Source organism: Miniopterus schreibersii, assembly GCF_964146895.1.
Source record: "Miniopterus schreibersii genome assembly, chromosome: 4".
NCBI classification, from domain to species: domain Eukaryota; kingdom Metazoa; phylum Chordata; class Mammalia; order Chiroptera; family Miniopteridae; genus Miniopterus; species Miniopterus schreibersii.
The window spans coordinates 28098686-28114077 of record NC_138105.1 but is presented as its reverse complement, the minus strand read 5'-3'; the positions used below and the strand labels follow the sequence as shown (position 1 = coordinate 28114077).

The window sequence follows — 15392 nt, the reverse complement described above, 5'->3', positions numbered from 1 at the left end:
TTAGGAGGATAAAATACAGAGGACTGGCTGAAAGTTATCAAGCAGCCTTGGGATAACTAAACTTCCTCCTCCACAGCACACCACCAGATCACTGCCTCTACCCCTCCCCAGAGGTTTTTCTACTAGATGGAGTAAAACAGAAGGTCTCTAGACCAAGTAACACCAAGCACAGTCCAGGAGTACAACTGTACCAAAAACAGAGGGAATAAGTGAACTAAATGCTAAAACCACCCAGTTGTCTTCTGCTCACTGAGCTCCCAGAACACAAGAAGCCAGATTCATATTCTCTAGGAAGGAGAATACTCTTCTCTGAAAATGGTACTGACAAGGGGCTGGGAGGGGAAAGAGGTCACCCTACCCTTGTAGGCTGACAACATCCACACATTCAGAAGTGCCCATATGGCCCGGCCGGGCATGGCTCAACAGTTGAGAGCCAACCTAGGATCCAGGAGATAACGGTTCAATTCCCGGTCAGGGTACATACCCAGGTTTTGGGCTCGATCCCCAGTTGGGGGCGTGCAGAAGTCAGCCGATCAATGACAACTCTCTCATCATTGATGTTTCTATCTCTCTCTCTCTCCCTCCCTTCCTCTCTCTGAAATCAATAAAGATATACTTATTTAAAAAAAAAAAAAATGCCCATATGCTCTTCACTCTTCAACAGAGATCTGAGGAAAGCCTCAAAACAAAAAATAGAGAACAAAGGAACAAATAGCAAAGAAAAAAAAGGAACTTGAAACAGATGAAGTACAGTAGAAAACTTTACAAAAGCTATTATTAATATCCTCAGAAATAAAAAGGATACTGCATTAATGAAATAAGATGCAGGGAACAAAAAGGAATTCTTAAAAATTAAAAACATAACAGCAGAAACATAAAACTCAAAAAAGGTTAAAGACAAAGTTGAGGACATTTCCTATAAAGTAGGTAGAGCAAAATGAAAATACAAAAAAATCATGAGGTCCAAAGCAAGAGAGTCAACATCTGATTAAGAGGTAAAGAAAGAGCCCGGCCGGCATGGCTCAGCAGTTGAACATCAACCTAGGATCCAGGAGATCGTGGTTTGATTTCCAGTCAGGGCATATGCCTAGGTTGCAGGCTAAATCCCCAGTGGGGGGCGTGCCAGGAGGCAGCCAATCAATGACTCTCTCATCATTGATGTTTCTATCTCTCCCTCTCCCTTCCTCTCTCTGAAATCAATAAAAATGTATTTAAAAAAAAAAAAAAAAGGAAAAAAGAAAAATGTCCCAGAACTAAAGAAACTAAATTTGTAGATCAAAAGGGCCCCGCTAATTACCCACAACAATGGATGAAAACAGATTGGCAAGCAAGGTATAGCCCTGTGAACTACATGAAAAAAGTGAAGAGTCTACAAGCTTTTAGAGGGAGAGGGACAAAAATCACATACAAAAGATCAAAAATCAAAATATCACATTTGCCCTAGCCAGTTTGGCTCAGTGGTTAGAGCGCCAGCCCACAGACTGAAGGGTCCCGAGTTGGATTCCAGTCAAGGGAGCATACCTCGGCTGCAGGCTCAATCCCCGGCCCCCTGTTGAGGCACATGTGGGAGGCAACCAATTGATGTGTCTCTCTCACATCAATCTTTCTCTCTTTTTCTCTCTCTCTCCCCTCCACTGCCTCTGAAATGCAATGGGAAAAAAATCCTCTAGTGAGGACTAAAAAATAATAAATTTTAAAAATAAGTAAATAAAATACTATCAGATGTAATAGCAACTCTGGAAGCTACAAGACAATGCCTTTCAAAAGTCTGAGAAAAAATGATTTCCATTCCAGTATTTAGTATCAGCAAAATTATAAAGTAAGTGTAAGAAAAGAATAAAAATATTTTCAGATAATGCAAGGTCTCAAAAAACCTACATACCACACTCTCTTTCTCAGGAAACTATTGAAGGACTTGCTACACATTCAAAATGAGTAAGTAAACCAAAAACAAGGAAGACATGAAATCCAACACAAGAGTGAGTTGAAGGGAATCCCCAAGATGACAGCTGTACACCAGGTTACTGTAGATTAAAGAAATATATAACGCTCCAGATGAAACTTATTTAAAATGATAAAAATGACAAATTATCAATGTATCAGATCATGTGGAAAAAATAAAAACTAGGAGAGTTTTACTATAAATTAGTAATAAATACAGAGAATACTAAAAACCCTCTCCCTCACCAAAACACACACACATACAGATAACTGCAGGGAAAACAAAAGGTTGTGAGGACAAAGCAAGCTCAGAACACTACATGGTTAAGTAAGCTATGTATACTGTTAACATAATAACGCACACACTGAATTCCTAACCAAAATTATAATAGGAAAGATAAGAGAATGCCGAAGGTGGGGTGAAAAGGTGGAAACCAATGCAAGGATGAAAAATAACGAATCCATAATTTTTATGACTAGAAGTAAAAAATAATCCAGAAGAATGGAATTTTGAGATACAAAAGTAACTATCAAAAGATCCAGCTAAAGCTCTGGCTGGTGTTTCTCAGTGGTTAGAGCACTGTTCTTTACACTGAAGGTTATGGGTTTGATTCCTTGTCAGGGCACATACCCAAGTTATGGCTGGTCGGGGCATGTACAGGAGAGGCAGCCGATCAATGTTTCTTTCTCACAATGCTGTTTCTGTCTCTCTTTCTTTCTCTCTCTCTCCCTCCACCCCCCTCTCTCCCCCCCACCGCCCGTCTCTCTTCCTTCCTCTCTCTAGAATTAATGAAAATAATAATAAATAAATGAACAAATACATAAATGACCCAGCTTAATTCAATAAAGGGAAGGGGGATACCCAGTTAAAAGAGTTAAAGGTCCCCATTTATGGTACTATCCATTTCATTTGATAGAGTGAAAATAAAATCAAAGAATCTATAAAAAAAAAAAAAAGAGTTAAGGGTGCTGAGATGGAGCTGTACAGTAACAGCAGACTGTTTTCCTAACAAGACTTGTAGACTTTACCTCTTGACTTTTTAAATTATATGCATTGTATATAATAAAAGTAAGTAGTGACTTAAAAAAGTACAAACAAAAATAATTTTATAAAACTTTTGAGTTTTCTAATACCATTTGGGATATTAGCTTCACTAAGAAAACAATAAACATGAATGATCACAATAATATGAACACTGCACTACAATTTTTAATTTTTACACTGATAACTTACACTGCTACAAGAGTTAGACATTAATAATGGTCATCGTTTGCCCAGCCGGTGTGGCTCAGTGGTTGAGGGTCAACCTAGGATACAGGATATCACAGTCTGATTCCCGATCAGGGCACATGCCTGGGTTGTGGGCTCAATCCCCAGTGGGGGACGTGCAGGAGGCAGCCGATCAATGACTCTCTCATCATTGATGTTTCTCTCTCTCTCTCCCGCTCCCTTCCTCTCTGAAATCAATAAAGATATATATATATTTTTAATTAAAAAGTAAATAATAATAATAATGGTCATACTTTCAGTTGGTGGGGAGCTGGATTACTTTCAGAGAAGTCTATCCAAAATTTCTCCTATTGGGCATTACCAACAGCAATACTAGTAGATGATTCTACCAGGTTTGTGCTATGAAGGAGATAAAGAAAAAAAGGAGCGCATTCAAAGAAAAATGGAGAGTTAACTACTAAGAGTGTTAGTTAAGCTTTCCAGAACTTGGCTGACCACACCTTGCCATAAACTAGAGGGGAAGGGGAACAAAAAACCAAAAATGCAAAATGCAGAGAGAAAAATGGAAAAAGTGAGTAATATGAAATAAGTAGCTTTAAGGTTAAATAGATCCATTTTAACATGCTTTATCATTTCTCCAGTAAGAAGCTATATGAATTCAGCCTTTCTGGGAAGCTCTCTTGAATTTAAGAGTTTTAAACTTTTATAGCTCCACCACCATTACCACGACGGTATGGTATCTTCCTGCCAGTAAGGGCATTTGCTCTCTGGGGTGATCATATTCTTGACACAGAGAAACAGGCCAGGTAGGAGTCCTCAAGTATACCTTACCAGTCACAGCACCCTCAACCACCCTTGATGTTAACACTACAAGGGTGTTGCTCCTCCTCCCATTAACGCCAATTCCTCACTGTGATGTGAATCCCATCTACCTCCTTCCTTCTCAGAAAGCCTATGTTATGATCACATCTTTGATACCTTACTACTACTGTCTTCAAGCTTCTCCCCATCTCTAGAGTTCTTCTCATCAGCATGAACTGCATAATCATCCCCATATATCTCTCTTGCTATAGCAATGCCCACTTTTCTGCCATTGTCTCAATTTCCTTAAATCAGTCTAATCCAACTTCAGCCACAATGGTACCACCAAAAAAAGATTACCAATGATCTCCACCTTCTTACACCTAATGGACATTGTATTTGATCTCTAGGCAATGTTCATCCAAACTGACCACACCTTCCTTCCTTAAAACTCTCTAGTCACCAATACCACATTCTTCTGATTTTCCTCTTGCATCTGTATCTGATTCTTTCCCAATTCTTTTGCAAGCTCAGTCTCTTACATACAGACTGTAAATGTTGGCTTCCTCAAAGCCACCTTTTTTCTCACCGTATATTTTGTCATAAGGCCATCTCATCCATGCCCTGCACATGGCTTCAATTAATATCAACAAGTAGATGTCACCCCCAAGTAATAGACATTCCAGTGCTCTCAGTAAACAGCAACACTATTTATGCCCTGGTGAAACTAAACTCTTGGGGCTATCCTGAGATAGAGAAATCTAGGAGCTAGAAACCTCAGGACTTCACTTCTTCCTTATTCCTCATTATCATTCATTCATTACCAAATCATACAGATTTTATTTCCTATTTTCACCACCTTTGAGGCTGTTTAGTAAGAAACTAGGAAAATTCCCTGGCAAGTGGAATGACAAAACCAAGACAAATAGCTGAACAATCTGCCGAGCAGTTCACAGCAAGCTGATAAATCACAAGACTATCCTCCCTAACTGAAGATATCTAAGAGTAGGTGGTTTAAATCACCTTAGGTAGATAGATAACAAACAAAAACAACTAGAGCCAGACTAATCCAAGATAAAGGTAAAACTAACCAGAAAATGACCCCAGATGCCATTATATGCTCATTTTAATACATCAGCATACTAAACAACACACCAGGAAATCTAACAAATATTCTATTGAGATCTACCCCTAGGACCTCCCCTAAAATTCCCACCTATAGAAAATAGATAAAACCCTCAGGACAAAGGAGGCCTGCGCCCCCTTTTCCTCAGGTGTGCACTTTGCTTCTTCTATCCTGAGTTCTTAAGGGTCCCAAGGAGACTTGCACCCAGGGGAGCAGTGGGCATCAACAGCTCATTCAGGCTTACCCCCTGGATCCTGTCTCCAGGGGCCCTTCCTCTGCCTCATTGTCCCAACATTTAATTAACTTACTCTCAACTTTCACTTGGACTCGAACCTTGAAATTTTTCCTGCATGAGTCAAGATCCTGGAAGTTGCCTGACAAGTGAAAGCGTCAGACCATGCCAGGGCAGGGCCAGACCCTTTCACGGAAGTGGTCCAATAAAAATTTCATTTCACCATAATCACGATAAGGACCCTTTTAAACTATCTCTTCTGATTTACTTGTGCCCCCCCCCATCCACTTTCCATATCGCAGAGTGAACTTCAAAAAACACAGATCTGATCATAGCACCCTCTGCTTATAGCCCATTAATGGTATCCCATTGTTCCTAGGAAAAAAAACCAAACTTTTAAATGAAGTCTAGCCCGGCCGGGCGTGGCTCAGTGGATGAGCGTCGACCTAGGATCCAGGTGATCAGGGTTCGATTCCCGGTCAGGGCACATGCCTGGGGTTGCGGGCTTGATCAATGACTCTCTCATCGTTGATGTTTCTCTCTCTCTCTGTTTCTCTCTCTCTCTCTCTCTCTCTCTCTCCTTTCCTCTCTCTGAAATCAATAAAGATATATTTTTTAAAAATAAATAAATGAAGTCTAAAAGATGCTACATGATTTGACTCATATCTATTTCCCAAGCCTCATAATATACAACCTTCCAATACTCTGTGGGCTGCAGCATTGTCAGGGGTAGAGCAAATACTATATTCTGTGCCTGGAACCACCTTCCCCTTTTTTCCCTAGTTAATTCCTACTCATCCTCTCAGGTCTCAGATCAAAGAATTTTACTAGCAAAACTGATCCTGAATACTCCTGCACCAAGTCCAGGGTTAAGTAGCCCTGCTGTATTACTGAATGGAAACCAGTATCTTTCCTTGGACTCATGTCTCAATTAAGTAATGATCTATTTGTGTGATTATTTGCTGATGTGACGTCTCTTTAATTGAACTCTAATTATACGCAAGGTCAAAAAAAACTTGTTTTGCTCAATACTGGGCCCAATACCTAGCATAGTACCTATATAATATACTTAGTATTTGTTAAATAAATGGCATGGACGTAATTAGTGTGAATAAAGAACACTACCATGATGCCCAGCTGGGCGTGGCTCAGCGGTTGAGCATCGACCTAGGATCCAGGAGACCGCGGTTCGATTCCGGATCAGGGCACATGCCTGGGATGCAGGCTTGATCCCCAGTCGGGGACGTGCAGGAGGCAGCCAATCAATGACAACTCTCTTATCACACTGATGTTTCTATCTTTCTCTCTCCCTCTCCCTTCCTCTCTGAAATCAATAAAAATATGTTTTTTAAAATAATAATAATAATTTTTTAAAAAGAACACTACCGTAAGAAGCCAGCAGTCCCACAGGAATAGGAAGGGTAGAGGACTAAAAGAACTTTCTAAATTTAAATGTTCAAACAGGCCACAAAGGATAAGATACCTTTTTTTAAAAAAAATCTTCACCCAAGGATATGTTTTTACTGATTTTAGAGAGAGAGAGACATATTCATCAGCTGCCTCCCATACTCGCCCCAATCAGGATAGAACCCACAACCTAGGTATATGCCCAGAAGGGAAATCAAACCTGCAACCTTCTGGTGTACAGGGCGACCCTCCAACCAACCGAGCCACCTAGCCGGGTCAAGATACTACTTTTTAAAAACAGTGAGCTATAAAGGTCTTTGGACAACTTAATACTCAATATTCAAAGTATAAAATCAAATCCACCAATCCCACTTTTGGTAAATCATCCTACAGATAAATGGACATGTACATATGAACCACACCGTTTTCTTTATAGCATTACTTGTGTGTACACACAAACACATGTATGTACATACATATACACATGTATATATGCACATGTGTGTATCATCTTTACAACACAAGATTAGAAACAAGCTAATATCCATCAACAACAGGGGAACTGGTTACATAAAGTACAGCATATTCAAAAAGTGAAAACTATGTAGCTGTAAAAAGAAAAGAGAAGGACGTTTTCAATGTACTAATATGCAACTGTAGAACAAAAAAAGCAACTGTAGAACAAACATACAACATGCTACTTTTATGTTAAAATAAAAAGGGTAGGGATATGAGAATATATGTATAGATTCATAGAAAGAAACACTCATAACTGAAAGGGTTTGAAAGGGAGGGTAAAGAATGAGGCAGATCAGAGAAAAGGAGGGAGTAAACTGATTTTTTTAATCTTGTGCATATATAACCTATTCAAAAACTAAAATACATATATAGAATCTACAGTAAAATCACAAACCATCTTAATAGAAAAAAGGGAGCTCAAGATCATTTTTAGCCCCTATCTTATAGCATTTTAATGATAAATCACCTGAGATTTCAAACAGAACAAGTCATACAACAGTAATTAATGATAATACTCTAAATCAAATTTTTAAAATTCAGAATAGCTTATAGGTATTTTTATAATTGCTTTAGTTTTAAAACTAACGAAAACAATACAAAACCTGAACATTAAAGTAAAAAAATAAATATGCTGAAAAGGATTCTAGACAATGTAAACTTTGGATAATAAGCCTAACATTTTCCTGGCATCTACAGATAGAATAACTGAAAATTTTTAAATTATAGAGTAAAATAAAACAAACATATAAAAAATCCAAAAAGGTAAAATAAATTAATAACAACTCATTCACAAAATGCTCAAAGGTAAAAACGGATTACTACTAAAGGCAACAAAAACTGGGTTATACTAAAGGCAACTACAAGTTTATAATTCCAAACTGTATTTTATCATGTGAGATCAATTGCAAATATTACCTTTCATTTTTGAGTGTGTGTTAATCAATGGATCAGAACAAATCCTGCAGGGCCACCATGGGCGTCTCTTGAATTTTGCCCAGATGAGATCTCCAACTTCATACTTCAGTGGTGTTGACTTTTTCTTGGGTTGACACTGTAGACAGACAAAACATGGGACAATCAAAAGTTGTGAAACGGTATATCATCTTCCCATTAGCCTTCTAAGAAAGCAATGCCTAAAAAAATTCTAGATAAAAACACTCCAGCTTAACAATTACAACTAAAATACTTTGTCTTAATTATTCATAACATAGCCCCTTATACAGTAGCTCTCAACTTATATCTGTTTTATATAAGTAATCTACCCACATTCTGGGAAAATAAATCAGCTATTTTGATTTATAAAGAACTAAAAACTGAAGTAGATAAATAGAATTATCCCAAGGAAAAGATTATCTTTGCCTTAGTCCTTGGATCATAACACAACATCGGGGGGGGGGAGAGAGAAAATTATAAAAAGAAATTTTAAAAATGTCAAGAGACTGTGATCCCAGTAGTGTTATTTATCAATTATATCTCAATAAAACTAGGGTGGGAGGGAGACTGTGGTCCCTTTTGTAGGTAATATTCTATATCCTTCCCAAACAACACAGGCATCCTATTTATTAATAAACAATAATGGCTCTAATGAAATAATCTTGAAAGCTACAGGCTAAATTCTAGCAATGTCAATAAAACTGACTTGGTTATTTCCCAGACATGCAGGAGAGGCTGCACCCAGAACAGTGCACTGCCCAACTCCAAGGGGCAACATTCATGCAGAATACAATGTGTATCAAACTCCTTGGACTTGTCCAATGCAGAAACCATGGCTGAATCTTTTCTCCAAAAATAATATCTAATTGATCTGCAATCCAAATGCCTCCATTTTTGGCTCTAAATCCATATCCATGCCTTTAACAAACACCTCCCTTCCTCCCTCAGACTCAATCTCCCTCTTCAATGCCGAAAACAGCATCCACCTGGCACAGATTAAGTATTCAAAAAAAGCTGAATGAACTAATATAATTTAAATAAAAATAATAATGGCTGAGGCTCAAGGATATCAAAGAACTGGGCTCAATTTAATGATTCATAAGTTACCATTCACGTTTTAAGACTCTGTATTCACACAGAACTAATTTAAACCTCACAGAATGCCCTTACTGAAAATACTGTGATTACTTCATGTATATAGTTACCAGGAAATGAGACAAACTACATCTTATTATATATATATATTTTTAAAGCTTAACAGGGTGTTTTTGCCTGGTATCAGTTTGCGAGTTATCAGAATAAAACATGACTTCAAGGCCAGGTGGCTTTGGAACTTTAAAACCAAGATACCAAGACAGATGGAAAAACAAATCTTTTACTTTCCTCTCCTAAAAACAACAATTTGAGGTTTCCCATAAATTGCTGATATAATTTTATTTGTGATCAATTTATTTATTTGTCAATCATTGCTAAATATGAAATTTGCTTGTTTATTCAAGTCCTAAATTATAGTACTTTAAATAAATTAACATTTACTTGGTGTTTGCTATGTGTCAGGCACTGTTCCTCCTTTAATCCTCTTAAGGTAGATACTATGTTATTATTCCTATTTTACCATATGCCTTTAGTCATGTAATACTTATTTAGTTAAGTGGCAGAGCCAGGATTCAAACCTGGGCAGTCCAGCTCTGGATCCCAAACTCTCAACCACTACACCTTATTATCCAATAACAATAAAACTCCATTATTATGACACGCTTTATGACAAATTCAGCCATAATCAATCTATGACATGATGTTGGTTCTGTCTTCCCCTCATATCACTACTACAATTATATTATCAGGAAGTATAACTATAAAACACATACAAAACTCAACAAGGGACGCGAGAATAACTCGAGGATGAATTCCTGATCCCAAAACACTTAGGGAATAACTGAGAAGACCAGAGTGAAGAAACGTCATCTGAGCTTACAGAAATAATAGCAGAAATTGGCTAAGAATTCACCACAATTTACCAGTCACTAATCCACTGATTCTGTCAAGGAGGTGAACAAGTCCTGAGAACAAACAAACAGAAATCCATACTAGACACATCAAAATATTACAAATAAAACCAAACAACGCCCTCCCCCTGACAAAAGATGAAAATCTTTAAACACAACCAGAGTAAAAAGGACACATTACCCTTAAAGGCAGGAGATTTCTAATTCACAACTACTGACCTCACCAGCAACAAAAGGAGTCAGAAAGACAGAGTGGAATGGTATTTTCAATATGCCATAAGAAAACACCTGCTAATCTAGAAATCGTTGCCCAGCAAAAATATCTTTCAAGAAGGAGGGCTAAAGCCCAGGCCGGTGTGGCTCAGTTGGTTGGGCATAGACCCCTGCACCAAAAAGGTTGCCAGTTCAATTCCTGGTCAAGGTACATGCCCCGGTTGAGGAGCTACCTGGTAGGGGCGAGTAAGAAGCAGCAGATTGATGTTTCACTCTCACATCATTGATACCTCTCTCTCTCCCCCTCTCCCTTCTTCTCAATTTAAAAATCTTAAAAAAAGAAAAAGAAAAAGAGCTAAATAAAATTTCAGTCAAACTGAAACTGGAAGAGTTAACTACCAGCAAGCAGACCTTCGGGAAGGAAAATTCTAAAAGATATATTTCAGACAAAAGGAAATAACCTCAGGTCTGAGATGTGAAAAACGAAAGAAGGGGTAAATGTGCAAAATGAACAGTGACTATTAAAAACAACAATGTCGAATGAAGCTTAAAAGAAAAACAAAAATGAATTAAAATTTACAACAACACTCCCTGTTGAAAAGGGGTAATGAGGTTAAAGTGTTAAGGTTTACGTATTATTAGGGAGAAATAAAGTGTTTTAAACTCTATGTACTATCAGAGAGGAAGGTAATGAAAATTTTAAGTACGGAAAAGTTAGGGAGGCCTCTTGTAATTTCTGGGGTAACCTCTAAATGAAGAGAAATCGAGTATGTAACTTCCAAACTTGAATGGGGGGACATAAAAGGAACAATAAAAAAAGCTTTAAGTCCAAAAGAAGGCAGGGAAGCCCTGGCCGCTGTAGTTCAGTTCCCTGGCCATCACACCATGCACCAAAAGGATGCTGGTTCGATTCCCGACCAGGGGCATGCGGGAGGCAGCCATTCGATGCTTCTTTCTCTCTGCCCACCCCTCTCTCAAAATCAATAAAAATATTTTAAAACAACAACAACAAAAAGGAAGACAGGGAAGGGGAATAAAGAAAAATAAGACATAAATCACAAAATAACATGGAAATTTAAACCCAACTACAGTGCTAATTAAAGTGGACTAAATAATAGTTCATTTAACCAGAAAGATACTTTTTAACACTTTATGACTCTAATAATATAGCCTCAAAATATAGAAAGCAAAAATTGGCAGAACTATATGAAAAAATAAATTTTAATCATAGTGGAAATAAGCCTCTCTTAGTAATTAAAAAATAAGGAAAAAAAAAAAAATCACAAAGGGTTTGAAAATTTCAGCATAATGAACAAACTTGACCTAATGAATACATACAAATTCCTACACTCCAATTGTGGAATATATATTTTTTTCCAAGCACAGGGAATATTTATAAATATTTACCATGTACTGGGCCATAGAGTACTACTCTCAACCAATTTGAAAGGACTGGAATAATTTGGAACACATTATCTATCCCTATGTAATTAAGTTAGCAGCTAAGTATAAAAACAGGACTAGAATATGTCTATGTTAGGAAATTAACAAGTATACTGTCAACTAATCCTTCAAAGAATAAATCATAATAAAAATTAGAAAATATATATATATTTTTTTTAAGTTTTGTTTTTTTTTTTTATATCTTTATTGATTTCAGAGAGAGAGAGATAGAAACATCAATGATGACAGAGTCATTGATCGAGCCCGCAACCCAGGCATGTGCCCTGACTGGGAATCGAACCCCGATCGCCTGGATCCTAGGTGGAGGCTCAACCGCTGAGCCACGCCCGGCCGGGCTAGAAAATATTTTTAATTGAAATGATAGAATATTGCAAAGATCGTGAGGAAGGAACATATTTTCTAGCATTTTTTAAAGAGCAGTCAGAAAGTCAATGTGGCTAGAACAAGTGAGCAAGTGAAAGAATAGGAAGAAATGAAGTCAGAGAAATGACTGAGGGACAGGAAAACATATGCTTTATTATGCCCTTTTACACCTGTTGAGACAGACATCTTTGAAGGGTTGATGTTTTAAAAGGACCACTCTTAGTGCCATACTTAAAACAGCCTCAGGGAATTGGGGGGGAAGCATAGAAACCTACTTAGAATGTTACTGCAATAATAATCCAGGTGAGATATAACAATTATGTGAACCAATCTGGGATTGGTGGAAGGGTTGAGAAGTAGAAAGAACCAATGAAATTTACTAATGGAGTGGTTATGGGTGCTACAGAAAGAGAGAACTCAAGGATCACTCTAAGGGTTTATGTCTTAAATACAAGAAAGATGGAGTTGCCATTTACTAAAAATGGAATGGTCCTCCATTATCTGCAGTTTCCCTTCCACAGTTTCAGTTGCCCTCTATCAACTGAGTTCTGAACTATTAAGTGGAAAATTCCAGAAATAAACAATTTATAAGTTTTAGAATGAATGCTGTTCTGAGTAGCATGATAAAATCTCAAGCAGTCCCACTCAGTCCCAATCCACACAGGGCATGAATCATCCCTTTGTCCATCATATACACACTGTATATGCTACCTGACCATTAGTCACTTAGTGGCCCTCAAGGTTAACAACAGATAAAGGGTCGAGATATTTCAGTGTGTTCAATTAACCCTTATTTTACTCAGTGACGGCCCTAAAACACAACAGTAGTGATGTTTATAATTCAAATATGCCAAAGAAAAGCTAGAAGGTGATTGTTACACATCAGAAAGTCAGTAGCAGCCTAACACTATGTCACAATGCCTACATCCTTCACCAAATGTCATCTCATCACATGGACATTGTATCATCGCACATCATCAAAAGAAGGGTGAGTGCAGTACAGTAAGATATTTTGAGGCCAGCCAGCATGGTCCAGCAGATGAGCACTGACCTATGAACCAGGAGATCGCGGTTCGATTCCTGGTCAGGGCACATGCCCGGGTTGCAGGCTGGATCCCTGGCAGGGGGCATGCAGGAGGCAGCCGATCAATGATTCTATTTTATCATTGATGTTTTTCTCTCTCCCTCTCCCTTCCTCTCTCTGAAATCAATAAAATATTTTTTTAAAAAGATATTTTAGAGACCATATTCACATAACTTTTGTTACGGTATATTGTCATAATCGTTCTATTTTACTAGTTACTGTTGTTCTGTGTTTTTAAAAAATATTTATTGATTTTTAGAGAGGGAGAGAAACACTGACTGGCTGCCTCCCACAGGCACACTCACCAGGGATCAAACCCACAATGCTGCAACCAACTGAGCCACACCAGCCAGGGCACCTAAGAAAATAATCCAAAAGAAGGAGAAAGACTAGAATGTAACACTTTCTCTGTATCTTTAACTGTAAATAACAAAAGTGAAGAACAACAAACTAATTGAAGCCAAAAGGTAGCTAAACAAATTTAGAGTAATTTGCTGCTTTATTAGGCAGTCATTAAAAATTACCATGGGAAGCCAAAAAAACTATTAAAAAGAAAAAATACAAAACCTTTGAAGATGTTATCACCACTATGAAAAATTTATGTGAATAAAGAACTTCTCAAATTTTAATTGTTATGTATAGACTCTGGTAGGGTTATTTTTAAACTTCCTTTAATAATGTAACTGTTCTATGCAATTTGGGTTAAAAAGATATAAGTAAAACTTGCCAAACAGGTTTTTAAAAATTTCTCCCACTGCTCCTCTAGTTATTTGAGGATATATTGTTTTAATAATACAAAAAACCTTAGGTCATTTGATAGAGACTATTGTCTTATCTCTGTCTTCCTAGGTGTCACATAGTAGTTGATGCTCAGATAATGTTCGCTGAGTTAACCTTAGTTTAAGTAATTCAAGTCAAATCATTCATTCACGTATTTACCATATTTGGAAACTAGTGAACAGGAATTATTTCTACACAGTGAAAATTATGGAAGACTTTCTCTCTTTTTTTAAAGTACACACTCATTTTCAAGAAAAATATTTCTTCATATTGAAGCATTTTATAAATATTTGGGTTGCTTATAACTGGAATACAGGCATGAAATAAGTCCTCTAGGAGCTCACAGTCTCTTTGGAAGACTGGAATTAGCAAAATAAAATACTACAGCTGATAAAGTGAGGGATGGGGTGCAGAGGGGTCTAGGGGAAGGAACTAGCTTTATTATTAGTAAGTTTCTCAAAACAAACTTCAAGAGATAAAAACAGTCAAGGTAAGACAGGCTGGCTACTTCTTTTTTTTTTTTTTTAATATATCTTTATTGATTTCAGAGAGAGGAAAGGAGAGGGAGAGAGAGAGATAGAAACATCAATGATGAGAGAGTCATTGATCGAGCCCACAACCCGGGCATGTGCCCTGACTGGGAATCGAACCCCGATCGCCTGGATCCTAGGTCGATGCTCAACTGCTGAGCCACTCCAGGCAGGGCAGGCTGGCTACTTCTTAAGAAGTAAGGATAGGGCCTAGGTCCTTCTTGTTTTCTATCTCTTATTTCACTATTCCCCTTTTAGATCATGTTCCTTATCATTCCATTTCCTCTCTCCTTGGAATTCCTTGCTTTCTCCTAGGTCCCTTTAGGCAGCATTCCTCCCATTACCTCCTATCCCTTGGCTGAGGCCAGTTCCTCTCCATTATAACTATGTGTCCCTTAGCTGATCATTATATTGTGCTTCCAGTTTATGTTTATCTATTCCACCAGTCTCTAAACTTAATGAGGACAAGGTGTTATTCACTTTTGTATTCCTATATCTGGAGCAAAATGCACGCTCAACAAAATAAAAGCACTTTAAATGAATCAAAATAGGCTGCAATGAGCCATTTCTAAGCAGCAAAATTAGGTGCCTTATTGTGTCAACTTCATCACCTGTCAAAACTTGAGTCAAGGTAAGTCAAACATTTTACAATAAAGACAAATTAAAAAAAAAAAGTCAGACAGCCCTGGCTGGTTTGGCTAAGTGGTTAGAGCATCAGCCCTCAGACTGAAGGGTCTCTGGTTCGATTCCAGCCAAGGGCAC

The 15392-nt window shown here is 37.7% G+C and overlaps 1 protein-coding gene across 9 annotated transcripts in view; it reads right to left on the bottom strand.

Moving 5' to 3' along the window:
• NSD1 (nuclear receptor binding SET domain protein 1) overlaps positions 1–15392 on the bottom strand; it is a 151001-nt gene that overhangs the window by 81090 nt on the left and 54519 nt on the right. For all 9 annotated transcript variants that reach the window (XM_081135002.1, XM_081135007.1, XM_081135006.1 and 6 more), the window contains one exon: positions 8173–8308. In XM_081135002.1, the coding sequence (XP_080991128.1) occupies positions 8173–8308 (136 nt within the window). The remainder of the gene's footprint in view (positions 1–8172; positions 8309–15392) is intronic.